At 41.2% G+C, this 22602-nt stretch overlaps 2 protein-coding genes across 3 annotated transcripts in view; one reads left to right on the forward strand and one right to left on the reverse strand.

The window, feature by feature from the left end:
• Positions 1-352, reverse strand: part of arid4b (AT-rich interaction domain 4B) — a gene marked incomplete at both ends in the record, with an annotated part of 36190 nt that extends 35838 nt beyond the window's left edge. Inside the window, one exon of the mRNA XM_079229568.1 lies at positions 321-352. Coding sequence (XP_079085694.1) covers positions 321-352 — 32 coding nt within the window. The remainder of the gene's footprint in view (positions 1-320) is intronic.
• Positions 353-3063: 2711 nt separating this feature from the next.
• Positions 3064-15965, forward strand: ggps1 (geranylgeranyl diphosphate synthase 1). 2 transcript variants are annotated; one of them, XM_079229371.1, is made up of 4 exons: positions 3064-3136; positions 4765-4857; positions 7514-7584; positions 14361-15965. In XM_079229371.1, the coding sequence occupies exons 2-4, from the start codon at positions 4785-4787 to the stop codon at positions 15162-15164; spliced, it is 948 nt and encodes a 315-aa protein (XP_079085497.1). In that variant the 5' UTR covers positions 3064-3136; positions 4765-4784; the 3' UTR covers positions 15165-15965. The 2 variants fall into 2 exon arrangements, with proteins under 2 accessions (XP_079085497.1, XP_079085496.1); XM_079229370.1 differs by lacking the exon at positions 3064-3136 and adding an exon at positions 3529-3611.
• The last annotated feature ends 6637 nt before the right edge of the window (positions 15966-22602 follow it).

Raw genomic sequence — 22602 nt, forward strand, 5'->3', positions numbered from 1 at the left:
AATAATCCTGGCTAATGCATTTTTCTGATGGTGTGTGTGTGCGCTCGAGCCACATTCCCAAAAGATATCAGTGTTGCAAAGTAGAGCCGTGGCAGGCTGCTAATGCAGCCCTGAAAGCCGTTTATGTAATGCCCCGCGCGGCGTGGTCACAGCCAGACTGGTGCTTGTGGCAACACAAAGTAACTCGTCGCCGGCCTCCCTCGGCACGGATGATTGAAGTCGTTTAGGATGAAGTGATAGATACAGTAAAACAAATACTAATACTAAATGTCTCTCCGAGTACGACGGCGTGGTGTGCCCGCTGTCTGCACTGCACTGACTGAACCAACAGCACAGCAGAGGATGACGCCATTTCTGTAGCGGACAGTCGGCAAGAGAGAAAAAAAGCACTTCAGCGAACAAACAGTGGAAATATTGCGGGGACGGTGGTCGCCAGAGACATTTATTTCGTATCTCTTGTTATAGTTTTTGTTTTTATCTTTACATAAAAACTGCCCCGAGACGGTTCATTTTCGTTTTCGCTTCTCCCTCGCGCCGCTCTCTGCGGAGAGCAGCTCCCACCCGACACCAAACACGGCTCGTGGGCACGAGACCAGACCGTTAGAGAAACGTCACGTTAACCGCTTTGAGTTGCACAAAGTGAGCCTCGGTCGCGCGGCCATCCTGAAACTCACTTTTCTTTCTTCGCACCGTGTTCTCTCTGCGTGTCGACTGGTCTGGCATTTCGCTGAGTAAACGTTGCTCTTTTTTTTTTTTGACAAAGAAACACAAGTCGACAAAACGGTATTGCAATGAGGTCAGGCTCGCGGGAGACATCTCGTCGATACCCGCTCGGGTTTATTGTTAAAACGGAAGCCAAGGTCGCAGCCCTTGTTTTGAGGGCTCTTGGTCGCGGAGGATACAAAGTCATCCGCCCAGACGCTTTGCTCCACCAGCCGCTGCAAGTGAATGATTGGGGACCAGCTAAAAAAAAAAGATGAATAAATAAAATAAATGCACATATACCGCCTGAGCCTCGGCCGTCTTTTCACCTGCTCTTCAGCCCGACAGCCTAGTTAACCACCGCATCGAGTCCATTTAAACCTCCGCACTCACGATCCCTGCACAGACAGTTTGTCAGCGATGGGGTTTGCCAGTTACGGAAATGTGCAAAATAATGGTCACGCACACGCGCGCGCACAGACAGACACACACACACACACACACACACACACACACACACACACACACACAGAATAACGTACGTCCTATCCAGCAGGGGGGACTTGTCCACATCGCACCTGGTCTAAAAACTGATCAAACGGGCGAATTCCTCCGTACAAGATAGTCCATCTGGTCCGACCTCCACCGGGCGAGTAAATGGTGAGAAGCTAACGACGCTGGTGGCACAAAAGAAAAGCCTGACGACGCAATTTACCTGTTAAACTACGCCGTTTGCTCGCTGGTCGACTAAATCACATCCTGCAGCGATGTCAAATGGACTCAGGTCGCTGATGGTGTCGTGAAATATCACTTTTGACACCATGACAGGCGCTGCTCGACGACAAACCTCTCCGAGGATTCCTACGCGAAGCAACACAACAGTCCAGTGTTTGTCCAGCAGGCTGCAAACTACTCAGCTCCGGAGCAGCGCAACCTTTCACTGCGCTCATTTGGCTGCAGCGCAACTTTATTATCCAGCGGACTAAGTTTATTTGGTAATCTCGACCGTCGGTTTCGTGCTGTCGAGTCGCATAATTCATTCATTCCGTAAAACCCCCTAAACACATCGCAGCATTAGTTAACAAGTTAGCTAACGTCAAGGTTGGCTTGGTGGCAGCAGGGAAGCGAGCTAGGAGAAACAAAATGATCAAAATAGCGATGGCTTTGCCGAACAAAAGAAGGCTTACCTATGCTGTCAAGTTGAGAAACTCCTCTGTTTGTCGACGAAGGTGTATTAGTAATCCATAGGAACATTTAAGTGAGGAATCTGACAGGTTTTAACGTCGTCTGTTGGCCCCTGGTTGGTGTTGGATGCGGAGCGCTGCTATTCGCCTTGTTGAGTAGCTCTAGCGCTTTCGGGGATCCTTTCCCCGCCCCTTGAGAATGATTGACAGGAATATAGTCCCGCCTCTCCTCGAAGTACGCTCTCCCATTGGGTAGTTCGTCGAGGGGAAGCGCCTGAGAAGTTTATGATTGGTTGATCGAGGAGAAAAATACCCACGGTAAGCTGTACGAAGTTGTCCTCCTGGTTTGGAGCGAAAAACTACAACCCCCAGCTCGGGAACACATGTGTGTTCGATATGTATCACAGGCTGTCCCGGTGTCACGATTTAACAGGCGGCCCTGTTAACTGGCGACTTTTGGCAGATGTTTGTGATGTTGTCACAAGGGCCACTTAATCCATGTGAATATATGACGAAGTCAATGTGGTCAAACACATTATGATATATGGTCATAAGTGTATGAACACACACATATTAAAATCATACTTGATTGTTTACCATCTGTTAAAATGCCATGAATTGACCACAATAAGTTTGTCATATTTACATGGTTTAAGTGGCATAAATCACAGCCTCAAGGCTAATAACAACAATGGAAAATTAATCTAAAAAAATTAAACTCTTTGTATCAAATGCTATTCGTCCCCCTTGAGTGTGCACCATATTTACATATTATGTGGGTATGTATTTTCCTTACCTTCACCTCATGACATCACAAACACCTGCCTCATTAATTTGCAGCACTTCACAGAGGTATTCATTTTCTGATTTTAAACAGCAGTCTATTTGTTTGAGGAACCAGCAATATTGTAAAGTGCTCCGTAGTTCACGTCAACATGCTCCATGGTAGTCGGCAGTGTGGTCACAAGTTGATCTGGTTGCCTATTGCCTAACTATTTCCCACCCTGATATGAGTTTAAATTTAACTTATTTATATCTTATTCTCTTTTTTTTTTTTACTTTACTACATAGTTATTCTACGTGACACATGGTTGCACAAAACAGGTATCACGTGTGTTTTGTTATTTTTACCAACTTGATTTCAAAGGAAGGGCAATTTTCTAACTTCCTGTTTCCACACATAAACAACAAGCGACGTTTCAAACTCGAGTGGACTCTTTCCCTCAAAAGACTCCACGACGTCTAATCCGGTATGTTTTGACCAGAGACTGTATGTGAGAAGGTTTTCCATTTAATTGCAGAATTAAACAATGCATCATTCACGAGGACAGCTACGTGTTATCTTGCTATTCTTAACATCTGTGAAACTACAACAGACACACCCAGTGCGTGAGGCAGCCAGCCTCCTCTGCGCATGCTCTGTAGCGACACCACATATATGTCGCTCAGTGTGTACGGTGCGTAGTCATAGCGGTATTAGCTTAGTGTAGTATCCGGTGATCGGCCAGTAACACACGGACCTAAACATGATGTGAAAGTGTGGGTTTCATATTCATATCGTGTGCCTTAGTCGTCCAGCGTTGGAAGTTAACGTTTTTATTTTGAAAAAGAGAGAAATAAATGCTCAGCTGTGGTTTATGTTAGCATGCTAATGCTAGCTAACTAGCAGCTTGGCTAACAGGAAAACAAGACCGGCGTATCGGCAGACGGACGGGCGGCGACAAGGTGGGTGGAGTTAAGAGTTCTGTTGGGGACTTTCATATCTAATGAGAAATGACCTAGATTATGATAATTCTAGTGAGGCAGTTGTTGCAGACAAGATGACAATACAAGTGTTTACTTAATATATTTGTTTTCCACTTAACATCAAATAATGTAAAGGATGAGATTATACTGTACACAGAATAAACAGTTTCAGGGCTGTGTTGGATAGTACGGTACCACTAAACTAGTAACTATCCACACCGTCAGCTTTAGACTAGCTATGACTCAGTTAATAATATGTAAGAAGACGTCTTCCTAATTTACTATTGTACGTCTCTTGGTTGAAATGGATTGCAGCATTGTGTTATATGACAGAAACTTTCTTTGCAGTCTGATAATTTTATTATAATGTGAGGCTTCAGCTTTTTGTTGAAGAGCACAGATCCAATGAATGGTAACTTATTTTTAACTGAATTTAGTTTTACACTTTTTTGCCTGATGTGAAATTACCTAGTCTGGGCCTTTTCTGAAATTAAACCTCAACTGCTGTTTCGTGCAATGAATACGGGATTTGTATTTGAGTAATTTGTCTTACGATGATCACTAGCTGTCACAGACGACTCAACATTTCTATTTTTATTGCTACTGTACATCACGAGTTTCTGTGATTCACCAGTAATGTGATTGTTTTAACTTATCCAATCATGTGATAAGCGTGTCACCATGCATGAGAGGATTTCATGGCTCACATGCGTCTGACATGCATTACATAATTAAGCTTTATTTTATTTGTCAAAACCTTTCATTTTCTTGTTTTGTTTGAGTTGTTAAAGCATGTTTTATGTAAAGCTCCACAAACAACGCATTATTTTAGCATTCTTCTTTGCATTTCCTGTTTCTCAATCATGTGCTTATTTAAAGGAAACATGTAATAAAAGCGTAGCAGCATTTTGCAGTTATGACTGATGTAATTTACACCAAGAAGCCCTACAAGTCTTGACATTTTCCTGTCATGTCAACGCACTCCTTTCTGTAATATTGTCAGTTGAGAGCTAGATTTAAGTTTGGTTCTAACGCGATTGTAGATTTGCACTAAGCCTTTTAACTTTCTGAGCACAATAATGTCACCTATTTTTTTTTAAACTTTTTTTATGTTCTTTTTCCTCCAATACAGATTTGTGTTAACCACGAGAAATGGATGGCAACTCTGAAGCTGCCTCTGAGCGAATTCTGCTGGAACCATACAAGTACTTGTTGCAACTACCAGGTGAGTCTTTCTCCACGTCAGTGACTGCAGAGTGGTGGAAAAGACATGTATGGAGGCATGCAGACATGCAGCTAAAAGGTAATTGAAAGCAATATACTGGTGATGAGTTCTAGAGATAAACTGAGCTCTGACCTACTCGCTCACTGTTAATCACATAGCATACTTAAAATGATGAATATGATGAAACATTTCAGTATACACACAGCAGACATAAACTGCAGTGCATGCAAGATGAAAGTTTTTCATCATGTTGATCAATTCTAATACTTAGTGTTATTAGGAGATGCTGCTAAGTTTCATTCAAGTCTGTTTGTGTTTTACTGCTGTGGCAAAGTAGGCTTGAATTGAATGGTATTATATCCCTCCATGCATTTAGAGTAGTACTTATATTACACATTTGTAATTTGGGAGTGGCATATGTTCTTACTATGTTAAAGATGCTAAATTCGATATTCAGAGCCGAGGGATTTTTTCCCATGGCTTCAACGTGGCGATAGCTGAGCCGGCAGCTCCGTGTAACTGTGCAAACAGCTGCAACAGTGCTGACAGAGCAGAGCTAACAGTGTTTACCTGAGGGGACACACTTTATCTTTACATAGCAACTATTTGTTTGCAGCTATATTAATGCTCTGAATATAGTAGAGGATTTTTAAAGATGTTAGGCTACATTGTAAATGCTTTAATAATGTGGTTTCTGTTTTGCTGCAGATACGGCAACATTTGTAATTTTAGTATAGATTTATCATATTAGTAATCTAGTCTTTATATGAGGCTGTATTTCACACATTTATGGCACAACATGTTAATAATATGGAACTGTTTATTAATTTGAATACCCAGAAATCAGCAAGCTGTGCACAGTTGTGTGCATGTTTTACATTTTTTGGATTGTTGTAATATCTTCAAACCGAGTGTCCACTCTCTGCTGTTTAGGAGACTTCTTTATTTGCTTCTTCAGTTTTGATTAGTTTTTTTTTGTCAGTGGAGAAGTGACTGACCTAACAAGAGTATAATTTCGGGTAAATAGGACAAGTCCTACGGGTAAATTGGGATATTTCCTCTTTTTCAGTGTCACTGTGTTATTCAGGCTCATTAAGATAAGTTTATTTCATTATTTAAGTCTTGCAACAGACACTGTTATTAAAGAAAAATTCCAGTGCTTTAATCGTGGTGTTTTTGTTATAGTTTTGGCAAACATATCTATAGGTACATATCTATAGGCTACATAACATTGTACTCACTCATCACTCTTTAGATTGTGGATGTGAGCACTCGGCTGGAAAAGTCCAAAGGTCTAAGAAAAACAAGCCTTTTTTTTTAAAGGACCTGTGCTATGAAGCAGAATTTGGGGAAAGTAAGGCAACCTCAGGGTTAACTCTGGGTTTACAGTCAACGGAGGTTCGCTTCTTACTGGGGTAGATCACCATGGTAACAGATGCTGAACACTTAACATTCTTCAGCTCTGGTTCTGTTCCAGATAAATGATCAACTCGTATAAACACACCGTCTACAGACCGATCAATGCTCAGTATGGGGATCGTTAGATAATGTTACACAAATACAAAGAAGTTTGAGTCATTATTCAGACTAAAAGACGCCGTGTAAACTGATAAATTCAGTTTAGAAATGGCAGACTGATTGTATAAATCAACCGATTTAAACTATCACTGCCCATCTAGAGAATGATGGATCAGACTTAATTACATGTGTGTAATCTGTTAAATTAATGTTTTGTTTAGAGGTATTCTTATGGTGTGTATGACACGATACCTTCTTATCACTTTTAATCATACTTTTATATTTATTTTGTATTTGCCCCAAAGTCCCTTTTACACTGCCGGGGTTGCAACTGAACGAATAAGTCTAAATTATTGTTATCCACGCCATAAAAATACATCTAAGCAACACATTAACGTAACGAAATGCACACTTGTACTCAGCTGTCCTCGATCGGATAAACCAGATGACCCAAAGATACCCTGGTTCTGTTGAACTCTCTTCCTAGTACAGGGCGCTGGTCTTTGAACAACAGAAAGCTTCCTGTGCCAGCGCCCTGAGACCAGATACAGAACTTTTCTTCTGTTTTTTGACTTCTCAGTTACTCTATTCAGGTCACGTCCCACTTCCACTGTCGCCTAAAGAGTTGTGTGCCCCAGGTCGAGTCAAGTTTAACAGAGTTGGCTCTGCATGTATAATAAATACAGAGTTCATCTTTATCTAAACCTTTTAGGTAACTGGCTGTAATAGGGGGTATTTAAATATTTTTTATTTTAGTCTCATTGTCTCTTGGAGAGCGCTGTCTACAACAGTGAGGGTAAAAGCAGTGTAAGGTATACTTGTAGTTATAGTCGCAGAAGCTTTGACAATAAAACACTAGTTCTAAAACAATGTAGTTTTCTTTTTGGTTTGTTTTGATCGGCTTCTCTTGGAATTATGCACCGCCCACCAGCTGTGTTAATATAGACTTCAACAAAGTGTCCATTTTCAAATATCAGTCACATAAGCACTCAATCTAAGTAAGGAAAGTAAGTAGAACGAGCTGATGATCTGCAACAATAATCATTGTGAAGGAAGCACTTGCTTTTCCTTTCTATACTCCAGTACACATGTCTTTGACTATTAAAACTTAAACTTTTGTTTTCTGCACTTTTCCCAGGAAAGCAAGTGAGGACAAAACTATCACAAGCGTTTAACCACTGGTTAAATGTTCCAGAAGACAAACTGCAGGTGAGAAATCGGCCATTTCAAGCCTCCTATTCAAAGTTGTCTGATGTTTATGGTTGTAGACGGGTGAATTGATGCTGTGCTCATTCTGAATAGGCAATTTATTTTCTGTCAGTTGTTTCGAACTGAATGTAAATGTAAAGCTTGGATGTAGAGCTTGGAGCATCCATGATTTATTACAGAAGGTTGTTAATGCAGTTGAGTATCAAGTGGAATAAAAAGGGTGCTCAATGCTTTAATTGTTTTTTTCCCATTCTGATGAATTGTTGAAGTTGGATCAGCTTTATTTGGCGAAGTATGCGTCCGCATTCAAGGAATTTGTCTCATTATGTATTTACACAAAAATGAATAGTGCAAAGAAATAAATACTGAATACGTAGATTATATATTCTATAACGGCAGCAGTGGATGTTTTGGCGATAGGGGCTTATTTTCCATGTCATGTTGTGATTTGATGTCCGTCGGACTTGTTGGCCGTGGTTGAGGAAATGTTGATGTATATTAAATTAATATATTCAATGTAATATCGTTATAAAACTATGTTTATAAGTAATAAAATACAAAAAGAAAGTAAAATAATGCCAGCCAACAATGCCATTGTTTGTGACAATATAAACAATATTAAGTGATGTAGCGGAAACATAATACATTCATCATATAGTGTCCATACCTAAAATAATTATTGGTTTTGGGTTAGGAACTTAGCTTCGCGACAGGTGCAAAATGATTTTAAAAAATCTGTTTGTGTAAAGCTTAACTCCCAAAATGTGTGTATCCTGACTGAATACACTTCACTGTATTTTCATTCACTGCTGTTTGAGGTTCAGGTTCCCAAAGTCACATTAGGTTTGCACCTTTTTTAAATTTGATCGAAAAAGGAAAAAAAACAAATTGATGGTCACCATCGCTGCATACAAAATGATATCAGGCTGTTATGTATGTTATGTTATGTTATGCTGTTATGTATACTCCAGGAGTATCCAGTGAGTGTAATGGGACTAGTTGCCAGGAGATCTTGTTCATTGTATTCTCATATTATTGCATGATGTAATGCATTTAACACTGTGTTTGGAATATGGGATGATGATGAGTGAGTGAGTATAATGACCTGTCTAGCTTTGAAGAAAGCCTTAAAATCAGTAGTCAGTTTTAGCTTGTTGAATGAAAATGTCTAGGTCATGGTAGCAATTACATGTTTTACTTAACAGCGTATTCAAGATGGTGGGGTAAATGGTAGTGAGATTCTGCAGCATTTAGGGATTGTTTGTTTGTGTATCTTAAAACAGTATCCACGTGCCCACTGAGACTACTTATTTTTCAGCTTCATGTGTTCCTGAACACCTCTGTAAGCGAAGGATTAACAGACGGCTTGCCAGGCAAACGTACGCCTCCACTCCTCCATCCATTACAGTGTTGTTGTAACACATTCTTGGATGCTGCCTGATTTAGATTCCAACAGACATATTGAAGTGCATGTACAGACAGCGGACTGATTGGCATTCCTGTGTTTCCTCAGTCAGATTAATTTCAAATTAGCCATTTAGGATGCCTTGGCATTATTGAGCAGGGCCCACGCCAGTGTCTCCTCCGGGAGATCAGGCCATTGACCTTATTATACTGATGGCATTGCAATTGTAGGGGCTGACTGCTCGTCCAGTGTACGGTAATGAAAAGATGGAGACTGTATTCTCTGAATCTGCATGCCTTTTGCAGTGCAGAATGCTAAGTGCCGAGCCTGTCGGGTCTCGTTAGGTTTGCTCTCCAACAGGTTTCCCTTTGTCCTGAATGTTTTATAAACTCTCCCCAAGCAGAGGAACCATAGTTCTGCCGCAGAGCTCAGAGGTCATACTTTGTCTCCGGTGGTCATTTTGTCTCCCAGTGCACAATACAAGTCCTCCCCCTGTGTGATGACTGGTTTCAGTAAAAAAAAAACTAGGTGCATGCGTGCAAGTAATAAAGTTGTCAATCTCTTCTGACAAATTATTGACTATTAATAATCCGTTCTGTCATGTTTGCGTCACATATTGCATCAGTAGATATGTATTTAATCACAGCCTTCACTCTGCCGTATGTCTTCAAATGAATGAACTCAACATGCAAAATGAATAAAAGGAGCGGCTCAACGTTATCTTTGCTATGTGTCTTGTCTGAAGTGCTGATCAGTTTCCGATTTGTTGAGTTGGAGATAAACCAGCAGTTCATATATCTAATACTCATGCAGATTGTAACCAAAACCCAAAACATCTTCAGACATAATTTACTTATTTGACATATCAAAGATGTGTCTCCCCCTCCACATAGCAGCTCTGTAAACTCCCGCTGAACCCATCATGCAGATGGAGAGCACTCCTCTTGTTATCATTAGCACACTGCAGCCAAGAAGTCGCCGCCATGGAAACAACCGTGCCTTCGGATAGATGGAGGCAGGAGCAGTGCCACACTGTCTCATTCATTTGACAATTATTATTTCTTAATCAATCCTCCCACATGCGCTTCACCACAGTGTAGTACAGAACTGTTAGTGGAGGTTTGTGACGTTCAGTGGCCTTGCGACCTTTTAGCAGAGCGGCTTCCTTCTGTTCTCTGTGACAATGTGGAAAGGTTAGCTTTCATATACTGTCCTCTGTCTTTTACCGTTAACACACCTGTCATTCATGAGACGGAGTCTGCTGCCTCAGGCCCAGAGCTTCTTTTAGTTATTTTTATTCTCAGTTAAATCATGTTATCCATTACAGTTTGCATGAACATAACAACAACTAAGTGAAACGTAAATGAAATAGAAAAATAAGAAAGCGATTGGATTCATAGAAAATCCTTTACATCCACATTACTATGCATCCTCCAGGGGTTTGACGGTGTTACCACTACATGAACACGCCAGTCTGGATAGGTGGAGTTATAAATGCTTCGGTCAGATCTTGAGGTTGTTTGAGGTAATCGCTGCATTAATAAGCTTATAACATGACTCCATCTCTCAACACATCTGCTCCATCTCCACTTCTGGGTCCACGCGATGTAACCAATTGATAGAATAGTTACTCACAGTAACAGCTGTGAGTAAAGATCTGCAGTAAATTATTTGCTGCATTTCCCTCCATGCCTTCGGATTTTTACCCCCCGGCGTGTAATACCTCTCTAAGCGCTCGATATGCTTCTTCCCAGACTGGTCCTAGAGCATTACCAGAATATGTGGAGATGCTTTTCTATTTGTGCTCCACAATTTCCCCCAAACATGTCCGTGTTGGGGCCATTATCTGTGGTGTTCGAAGATATCTGGAAATAATTTGGAAAATAATTTTGAGCGAGTGTGCTTCAGAGCGTTACATTCCAGTCCTCCTTGATATCTCGTGTTGTATCTCAGCCTCCCATCTTTCTTTCATTTGTAATTTTTCATTTGTAATGAGTTATTTGCGTTCATAAGAAAAACTAATAATAAAAGCAAGAGATTACCCTTCCCTGATCATTCCCCAACTGAACATTTATCAAGACGTTCGCTGCTCCTTTTGGGATTCACTATTTTCTCCCACTCTTTTGTGATTTGTTAAAAATATATTTTTTATTGTTCAAATGTTTTGATTGTACTTCAGTCCCTCATTCTGATCGCCCACGCCTACCGAGGTGTGTATTTAGTTTGAAACTGTTATATTTAACTAGAACTAGTCAGTGCCGGTGCTTATTTATTTGACAAAAGTCAATTTAAGTTAAACTGAAATTGAGATCGTATTAATTTATATCAAAACATTTGGAGGCTACTAGGGGTGCATGTAACAACCCCTCACAAAGCATGCTTTAACAATAACAATAATAACAATAATTGTATGATGTGGTTTAGTACCTTTATTACATTTTGAAATTGTTCCAGAGGTAGAGCATATTTTGAAGTTCATACGAGGTACCTAGAGTATAAGCCAGAGTTTTTAGTGAGCATTGTAACAGCCACAACTAAACTTACTTAAATGACACGTGTACAACACAAACAAGGAGTTTGTTTGTAGAGCGGATCTGTGAGTTAGAGGAACACTGCAGTGCTGATGATGTCTCACAAAAAGAGACCTTGCTGGCATTGGCTTTTTTCCATGTTAAGCCACCGTCTGTCAGTTCCCAGATCCATTCTGTCAGAGCTTGTAGTCGCGCTGCCCTTTAGTAATATCTAGGAATCAGGGGAGCCCTAGTCCTCCGGCAGTTTTGAGAAAGATGCAAAGTCTAGGTCTGATTTTTTTTTTTTTTTTTTTTTTTTTTTTTTTTTTTTTTTTTTTTTTCGGAAAAACTGTTGGTCCAATTTATCAAATGTGATATTGGTATTTGAAATGGTACCTTTTTGAAATGGACAGAGCATTGTTGGAGGTTTTAATATGACGGATGCAGAGTGACTCTAAGGCAGCTGCCTACATGAGGAAATAACGAGGGACTGGATGTAGGTCAGCATTTCAAATATGAAATGGAGCAACTCATAACTGCTGGATAGGATGATACAAGTTATCCCTTTTTTAAAGCGGTCAAATATCTGGATACAGCCTGTGATGTGACGGTTATTATTACACAAAGCAGATAAGAAGTTGTGTCAACAGTAGACTGTCTGGCAGTAAAACCTGGATCAGACTAAACAGTATATTTGTTATACGTACATTTGTACCGCAGGGGTTTTCTCAGGAAATGGTTTCACTGCGGTATAGATGGCAAGGCCGGTCCTGACATCTCATCTCGTGATCAAGTTAGTTAGTATATGAAACTCTCATTAAATATATGACCTTGCTGAAATATCTCCTCTGCTTTTATCCCTAAATATTAATGTTGTATTTCATTAAAATAGTGTATATATATTATTTTTTTATGATGTTTGTTTCAGGTGAGGTGACCCACTTTTATAAAACATAGCAGGTAAACCTCATATTGTAAGTTAGTTAGTTATGGACTCTTTAATCCACACAGCATCAAAAACATTACAAGGCAATTGATGAAGACAAACAGGGACACGGCATCAGCAAACAAGATTTAAACAAAACAAAAACAAATGTAAATCCCAGATTAAGTTTATGCTCTGGGTTCTTGAGCATTTTACAAAAAACTGGTTGGACATCTGCCACATTTAGCTCCATTTGTTCTCGATGAATAATGAAGCATTTTTGAATGACACAATCCAGTAGGCGGGTTGTGTGATCATGTAAGATGACCATGTCAAAACCTTGGCCGGACTTCAACAACCCTGCAGTCTGACTAAGAGGGACGGCTGTCGGTGCTAAGCACTGCATGTGTCTACCCGAGTGAGACGGGTTCATGCACGCACATTATTGACTTGTCTGTTTCAGAGTTATTCGCACTCGATGTATTGGACTCAGTGCACTTGTTTGTTGTGAAGGAGTCCCTGCGTTCTTAATGGATCACTGATTGAAGCTTTGGCAAACAAAGTGAGTTTCTGCATCAGTTACCTCTGGTGCTAATCAATGAAGTCTTGCAGAGCTGTGAAGACACTCGGCACTTAAATGGCGGCATTACACAGCGACAGTCAGACAATTATTTTTACTGAGAGACTGTCAAAGTCCAGGACTTGAAAAGTGATACTGCTTGTATTTAGGTTTTGATAACCGCTGTTATTTATCTGAGGCTTCAAATCTCGCCTTGATTGTGCCCTTGTTCCTTTTTCCTGACGGGAAATTGGAATTCATAGAGACCACTGTTTGCAATGAGCCGTTTTTGGCAATATTCCATGTTCTCCTTCGTGTGTGCCTTCATTGTAGCTTTACCCACAACCCCCCCTCTCTTGTAAGTGGCTCACTGAGGTTGCAGGGTGAGCGAGTGTCGGGACCCTGCCGAAGAAAAGGTTGTGTTTGGCGGATAAACTGCTCAACTGGCCCGGCCTTGGCCATCTGCCGGACCCACTGAGTCTCTCTTTGTGCTCCCCATCCCCGTACAAGCAGTTTTCATTACCAGGCCACACCACTTGTCTTTTTATATCAGCAGAGCACTACAGCAGGGTGCACGGCCAGCTCAAGACAGCAGACACCTGATGGCGACCCTGGCTGTTTTGTGTCAAACAGACCTGAAACAAAGCCATTTTTGGATATTGAAAATGGAATCCTGCTGGTGGACCGAGGATGTTAACCAATTAGTTCATTGTCCATGTGGCACTTGAGTAACTTGTACTTGTAATAAAGCTTTTGGAGCTTGTCAAAACACTCAGCCCACGTCGTTCTCTCTTTTAGAGGAGGTGAAAGTGCGCCAAGCTCAGTATTGTCACCTGTAATTTCTTAACTATGTGAATACAATTCCTCTAATCTCATCAGGCCACTGCTGCTCTCTCCTGGACACGGCATCCGAGGTTTAGAGCAGACCGGATCAAATCGACCTCAGTCCTGCCAATCTCTGAATCTGAAACAGCTCCAGTTTAGAGTTTATCTTTGCTCAACTCTTCATTCTCTCCGATTGACTGCCTGCTTTGTTTCAGCAACAACAATTGTGTCTGCTGACAAAGACGATCACCAGAGTGTAGACATGGCACCCTCTGCTGTATGCAAGTTGTAATGCATAATTTACACAGAGCTCCCACAGAACCTGTTACCGTCTGTCTTACTGGTCAAGAGTAGGAAAATTAAGTTTTATCAGCATACGCATCATTGTTACAGTTTCTAAAAGTGTGTACAGCACAACATGAAGGCATGAATTACTATGACATGGAAAAGCTGATGTGATTGCACAATAAGTCTCAAACTATGCAATCTTTTGGGGGGTTTTCTCTCCAAAAGTGTGTAGTGTAATGAACCGATTTTGTTTTTCCTGTTCAGGTGATCATCCAGGTGACTGAAATGCTGCACAACGCCAGTTTGCTCATAGACGACATCGAGGACAGCTCCAAGCTGCGGCGCGGCTTCCCGGTGGCCCACAGCATCTATGGCATTCCCTCCGTTATCAACTCCGCCAACTACGTCTACTTCCTGGGGTTGGAGAAGGTGCTGACCCTGGAGAACCCCGAGGCTGTCCGAGTGTTTACCCGGCAGCTGCTGGAGCTCCACCGCGGTCAGGGCCTGGACATCCACTGGAGGGACACCTACACCTGTCCCACTGAGCACGAGTACCGCAACATGGTGCTGCAGAAAACTGGAGGGCTCTTTGGTCTGGCTGTGGGCTTGATGCAGCTCTTCTCAGAATGGAAACAGGACCTGAAACCCCTCCTGGACACGCTAGGCTTGTTCTTCCAGATCCGCGACGACTACGCTAACCTGAACTCCCTTGAATACAGCGAGAACAAGAGCTTCTGCGAGGACCTGACCGAGGGCAAGTTCTCGTTCCCCACCATTCACGCCATATGGTCTTGTCCAGAGAGCACCCAAGTGCAGAACATCCTGAGGCAGCGCACGGAGAACATGGACATCAAGCGATACTGTGTGGACTACCTGGAGAAGGTCGGCTCGTTCGCCTACACCCGTCAGACTCTGCGGGACCTGGAGGCGGAGGTCTACCGCCTCATCCAGGGGTTTGGGGGAAACCCTCAACTGGAGAGCCTCGTCAAGCACCTCAGCCAAATGTATCGCGAGGCTGAAGCCACAGCAGAGTCCAGTATTGAGCCACACTCGAGCCAAATCCACTGACCTCATCCACGTCTCACTGCTATGTGACTCACACACTGGCCCTTCCCCCCCCCTAACACACATGCTCTTGTCATACACAGATGTAGATATACGCAACACGCATACTGGTATGTGTCACAAACATTTCCCGAGTCAGGATTAGTAATCAAACTTGAGCTGGTTGATGCTGGCAGACAGCGTACGAGACCTCAAAGAAAATGTTGCCTTTCTCTTTTTATTTTGTGCTAGACGGCATCTTTCAAGTCTTGCTTAACAAAGTACATATCTCCACATTTTTGTATCCGAAGTGTAGCTGTTCAGTCAGTAGAATAAATACATTCAAAAATGAACTAACTTCTTACGTTGGTTTCATGTCTGCTATTCTGAAAAAATAAATAACAAGATGTCAAGAAAGCTGAAAAGCCTTCCTTTTGATGTTCACTGCACTGCATATAAATGTATTCTATGTATTTTGCCACCAAATGAAAATTGTTTATCGAGAGCCAAGTGAATGCTGGGTGTTTTTTCTGACGTCCCTGATTAACATAATGTCTCCAGTGTCTGATGTGTGATTTGGAGATCCTCAATCATTAATCCTCCAGAGTGCCAATCTTGTAGAAAAGACCTCTGCAACTCAATTATCTACTTGTTATGTAACATTGGCATTATATGCAAAACGGTGCTAATGCTGTTGATGCTCAGCTTTATATGAATACTCTGATGTTTTTGGTTTATTGCAGACAGTTCTCTCTCTGTCTGTCTGGGTCTGATTCAACATAGCTTTTCACACACACATTATTCGGGTGACTTAATTATATTTGTGGGTGGATGCTGTGCTGCAGTTAAGACCTTTTTCCATCTATTGAATAAAAAAAAAAATAATTAAAAAGATAACCTGTGGACAAGGCTCGTTTAGTTTTCGTTGTTCTGAACTGAACATGCTGACGCCGGCGCCTTAGAAAGAGGGGCCCGGGCTAGACGGCGTGGGTTCTCTCCAGGTTCTCCGGCTTCCTCCCACAGGCTAAACATTTTTGGGATGTGAGGGATGGGGAACCGTTCTCCAGAGATGAGCAGCACCATCTGCTGAGCTCATGACTGTACTTCAAGATGTGACAAAACCATTGCAAAATTAAAAAGAAAACTTTATTACGTTGGTCATGATACATAGTTTTACATACATACATGAAATTTGGTCTCTGCATTTAACCCATCAATAACAATTTAGGAGCAGTTGGGTGCTGAGAAGCGCCCAGGAGCAATTGGAGGTCCAGTGTCTTGCTCAAGGACACTTTGATATGCAAACTATGGGGAGACCAGGGATCGAACCATGAACCTTGCGGTCGCAGGACGGCCACTCTCCCCATGAGCCTCAGCCGCCATCATCATCATCATCATCTGCAGGATATGTAATCATAAGCCTTTCCCTGTTGCACCAGATGCATGTGTGTGGTTGTTTTTTTTTCAACACAACTGACACTTTTGCAACTCCATGCTGCTGAATAGTGCAGGCCTGTGAGGCGCAGCTGCTGATGCAAGTTATTACACAATCCCCCTTTTGAGGAACCTTGACTGAGCACTCACACAGGCTGGTTGCTATGCGCGTGGTTGGTGTTTGGTCTGAAATACAGGGCGCTATCTAAATCCTGTATTATCAGCTGCTTCTGTTGAGTTTTTTCTTTTTTTTTCTTCTGCTGCTGAAAAGAAGCGCAGCACCGGTGGACAGAGGCTATCTGTCCCAGACAGCTTTGTTGTCTCACTGAAGCTCTTGACAGCTGCAATTCAATCAATTATGTGTATTTCAGATTGAATTGTGGCTTCCTGAAAAATGCTTCTATTCATCAAAATGTCAAATGTCTTGCCTCTGCTAATTTTCCTTCCAAAGCAGCTACGAGCGCAGGAAAATGTGAAGCAAATGCGTTTCTGATTTGATGAACAGCGGCGACGTATGAGGTGGCTTTCCCAGAGCTGACTTTAAGTCTATTACAATAATCAAAGCCTCTCACGGTTCTCATTTCTTCCATCTCTCTAGGTTGACTGGATTGATTTTCTACACCCAGTGTCTGAGAATGGCTTTTGTGTGAAGAGCGACGCGGCTCACTCACTGTCCCCTCATCGTCTGCAAGCTTTGGATTATTCATAACGGGAGCTGCGCTTTACGCATTTTGTGTTTGGGAGCACTCCCAATAGCTGAGACTGGAAATATAAGCTGCTTGTACACCTTCACAGGTTTCAGTTTTTTGTTTGTTTTTTGTGTGTGATTCTGCTGAATTGAAATATGACTTTTATAGAGTTTATTCCATATTGTCTAGAGCGGGTAGAGTTTTCTTAGATTGCTGCACCTTGTTTGTCAGCGACAGATATTGGAAATGCCACGACGGCTACTTGTTATCTCTCTGAAGAAAACCACCAAGAGGACTGCTCCTTACAGAGGGCCTCAAACTGGTCGTTAAGCCGATGATGTTCCAGATGTATAAAGGACAGAATAATTTGTTCCCTGCGACATTCAAGAATACAGTTGTAGGTTTGCTATACTTTTCTCCTGAAAAGATCCAAAACCAACTATCGACACTTTGCAACTCACAATATCCACTTTCATGTTTAAGAAGGTTGGGAAAACTGCTACTTCCTATTTTTCAGCTGTGGATTCATTTTTCAGTGTGCATCACTGAAAGCAAGAGGAAGATGTGCAATAAATGTGTATGAAATAAAACACAATGCACATGGTAATGAAGCAAAATGTCACCCATTGCAACAGTGTTGCACAGTAATGTTTTTAAAATACCTTTTAGGGACAACAATGGAGCGCTATAGTCCAGAGAGATAAGCCAAATCAGGCATTTGTTGACAGACTTGTCCTTTTTAATGTCACTTGATCCACCAGCTTAATAAAAAGCTTCCTGCAGTTTATATTCATGCCAGTGTGGTTATCATATTCATGTCACTTTTCCCAGAATAACACGTTCTCATGCATAATCTTTCCAGCACTCACTTGTTTGTAAAAACCTCAGTGCGCCCTGGTGTCCCATTGGGGATAAAAAGTACTCACTTGTTTCCACCTGCAACCACTGTTGGCCGCTCTTCCAGCTTTCTTTTCTTTCTTTCTTTTTTTTACTTAACCCACACTAGGGAATAAAATTCAGGATATGTCTCCCTCTGATGCATCCACTGTTACCATTCTTCTTCAAACCCGACCCTGTGTGCAAGTGCAATGACAAATGGCTGAAGTAAAATGCTGAACTGAGAGCAACTGCATTCACTTAGCTGACATCCTGACATGCTTCCATATATGGTGTTGCATCAGGTTACATCAGATGATTGAGTGGTTTCCAAGAATCTCATCATCATACCAGTGAGTTAATTAATGATCCTCTTAAAAAAGGAATGACTGTCAATAATGGTTCAGTAATAACTGAATGACTAATTATCTTTTACAAACACTGGCATGGTACTTCAGCCGTGTTACTTTGAGCAGGGCTCAAAAGGCCTTATGAACTTTGTGTGTAATTATGTGTTCTGTCTAATAGCCAACCTTCTACTGAATGCATCATCTGCCAGATCCACAATGTCACACAGCTGTGACAGCCATAACCTCTGCAGGCTGACACACTGTAGCTGCTATGGAAATATGAGAATAAATATGGAGAGAGAGAGAGAGCGCTGTGGGTGTGCGATTTTAATTCGGGAATGAAAATGTTGCCCCATCAGGGCATAGTTGTGTGTCTAATAATATCGCCTCATTCCCATGAATCAGAATCAGTCAGAACTACTGGTTTTAGATGCCGGGCGTCATGAATAAATGATTCCCTCCTCATTTTAGTGCACACCGAGGAGGAGGAGGAGGAGGAGGAGGAGGAGGAGGAGGAGGCTGATTGACAGCAATGTGTAATGCTCCACAAGAAAAGTCTAAGAATCTGGAGTTGTTGGAATGATGCAGATGTACGCAGCTCAGCAGACTGCAAGCTCTTCTTTCAAAGATCTGGGGCAACTGTGTCCTGAGCTGAATCAGGTTGTCTTCACTGTGACACTATCGGTAGTTTTTAATTTAATCCGTAACGTACTGTATGTTTCCGCTGTGCTGTAAAATAAGCTGCATATATGTACCGCCCTTACTGGTGGTAGCAAATAATCTATAGTTACTTTCTTTTGCATAAATAGATATTTTGAATGGTCTGCAGCAGTGTATCCCGAAATGGGATATTAGCAGTAATTTTACTAGGTGGACACATATTGCAACCATGACGTAAAACACGTCTTCTAAAAGGACACTACCGTTTTTGTCCATAGGGACCGCCAAAATCATCACAAAATAAAGGTTCTGTAATGTAGCTTTAGATTATATAAAAAGATAACCTTAACCTTGCACTTGATTCATGACTTCATTACGTTACGAGAACCTGAATCAGAAGCAAACTGCACACACTGTATTCAACGCGTTACATCCACGACCAGCCGGGGTGTTTGACTATCGGCTACGCCATCAATCGATAGCTAGCGGAATGAACTGCTGAGTAAAGTGAACTCGTGGTCACAACCCTGCGGCCAGAGACACAGCGGAGGGAAACTGTTTGCATACTGTTATTTTTTTGGGACGATTTGGTCAGCTAACAGAACTACCAGTACACATCCCGCTGATTATAGCCCATGTTGTCACCACTCAGACGCTGCTATGCGGGCAGACAGCTTAGTGAGTTTAATTTTGCTTTTGGCAAGATGTCTTAAGGGACAACATTGTGACTGATTATTTATTGATTAATGGCTGATTGATTTAATTATTCCACCACTGTGTCTGACAGGAACAGAACTAGTTGGAAACAAGTTGTGTGTGCTTGTCTTTCTTCTTGAGGCAGTTCATATGCAGCTACTGTCAGCTCTCTTCTTTTTTTGTGATCCAATTAATTTGCCAGAAAGTTGGACTGTTATTCCCATAATTGTATCCATTTATGGCAGATGCCAATGGAACAGAAATGGGTCATTTAGTGTTTCCTAGAAACACTCTTTCATACAAGCTAATCATATTAAAAGTATTAATAATTAATGACTAAATAAATAAAAACAAAATGGAGAGAAGGATAATTTATCAGTGCAAACATCCACTTTTTGTTTCATGCACTAAGATTGTTTGAATGTGTGCAACGTGGTTGACCTTGAAATTTACCCAGTTTAAAAGGTCTGGTGACTTTATTGATTTAGTATCATCGTACAGGTGGTTGCAGGTGAACTGATGTTCACATGTTCCATGGGAAATAAGGAAGAGTATGCTGGTAAATATGTTGCAAAATGCGAGAACTTACTGCCCGATTATGGCAAAAAAATCAAGATTATTTGTATTTCTATAATTTTCTAATTGGTCCACCTGCTACAATAAAAAAAAATCTGTGACTTCCCATTTGAGTGTGAATACTTTCTGTTGAGTGATCCTTTCAACATACAAACTTTTGTGTTTAGTTTTTTCCTGTGACTTCAAATTCCTCCGAGTGTTAAAACGTCATATTTTATACAAGAGGAAATATAGCGATATGAGTTCATATTTTTGTTCCACAAGTTACATGTTCTCATGTCAATCTACAATCTCATAGCTTTTGCACATATTTTCGTGATGAGTCGCCAGGTTTTTCCAAATCCTGCAGATATCTTTGTCATTTTATTCATTAACATTATACAATTTCCTCTTTGGAATGCTTTGGTGGATTTGATAGTCTTGTTGACATTAGTCAATTCTCCAGTGCATTCACAAATTCAGGCATTCACAAATTACACTTTTTTTTTAATTAAATACGAACACTTACATTTGATTACTTAGCGTTACCGAGTATACCAATATGATCACTAAATTAAAGTTCTAACGATGACTTTGAAAACCTGTTTTATTTTCATAAAATGTTCCACAGAATTCTTCATCAGGTATTTCCAAGTCCTCATACACCCATGAATCGATACCACAGCCACTGATGTGACGTAGCAAAAAAAAAACATACAAGTCCATTTTACATGTTTATAACACAATCCAACTATAAATATTAACATAAACCATGAATATGACCCGAAGGACTCGAAAGTGACTCGAGAGAGGTCCCCAGGTTATGAAAATATAAATGTTTACATCCCTAGCTTGATGCCACCTTGGTGCACCTTTCTGGAAGGCTTACGACCTACGAAATCCACCAATTGCGCCCAAACCGCTGTCAGACAAAGCCTCAGCAAGATATCAACCGTATTGCATTTTTTTCCAGCCAAGCAGCAGAGCAGAGCCCCTCTGTTGAGGAACCAGAGGCGTCCAAGGTCCAAGTTAGGGCTTTTTTACTTTCAGCAGACCTAAACCTGCGGTTCACGAAATGTGCACTAAATTAATTACACAAAATATTTAACTACACTTAATCAAAGTCAAACTTAGCAGAGATACTGTTAACACATATTGCTATTTTATAGTAAAAATAAAAAAATGTAATTAAAAAATTAAAAAAGGAAATACATCCTGGAAGTTGTTATCGGAAGTTTTCTTTCCTGTGTTCTATCATCAACCAATAAACCAATAACACATACTGCTACATGAACCTCTGACCTAATCTGTGTTTTCTGTACATTATACCTTTTGAAATTATTCAAATAGCCCTTGTGGTTGAGGAGATATTCTGTATCTAATATGGGTATGCAAACCATTTGGAATTTTTGAGAAAAATGGCTGGGGCTCAACTGAGGTTAAAGAAATTTAAAGAAGTTAACAGACAGTGTGTTTTCCTGATACAAACAAGCATAATTTGGAGTAGGGATGTTGATAATTTACCATTTAAGCATTTAAGCAGAAATATTGGAAAATAATTTGAAAAAAATGCTGAGCTAAACTCATAGTTTCTTATGTCACTTGAAGGAGCATAGCTAGTCCACCTTAAAGGTCATTCCACTTTAAGTGCGGCTCATTGGTTGCTTATTTCAGGGCTAACCCCGTCCCTTAAATCAGCACGTAGCTGGGTGGATGCCAAAACTCAGCTTGGGTCTCCACACGGGTCTTGAGGAGTTGTAGCATTTATTCACTCTTCTTTTTTTTATGTGACGGTCCCGGTTCTGGTTGTCGAGAGCGAAGTTGAGGTACCAGCAAGGCAACGCAGAGGAGGAGACGCTTCTGCCGGGCACTTCGCTCTCTCCCTCCCGCCGGAGCCTCTTGACAGCAGGTTGAGGGCGGTGGCAAAGCCGGAATTGGGTCGGTCCGCGGCGGGCTGTTTGCTGCCGGAGGCCTCGCTAGAGTCTGAGCTGAAGGAGTTTCTGATGAACGTGCATGACACGTTAAAAATAACTATAGAAATAGCCTTATAACTATAACTTATGTAGGTCACATAGAAGTATCAGAATATGTCTTTTTCCTCACTACAGTAAAGTCCTTGCTGAGAAAAAGACACCATTATCACTCGTGATTATTTTTCCCCCTTTTCAGGTATGTTGTTGATAATTAATGAAGGTAACATGT

Source organism: Taurulus bubalis (genome assembly GCF_910589615.1).
Source record: "Taurulus bubalis genome assembly, chromosome: 14".
Taxonomy (NCBI): Eukaryota; Metazoa; Chordata; class Actinopteri; order Perciformes; family Cottidae; genus Taurulus; species Taurulus bubalis.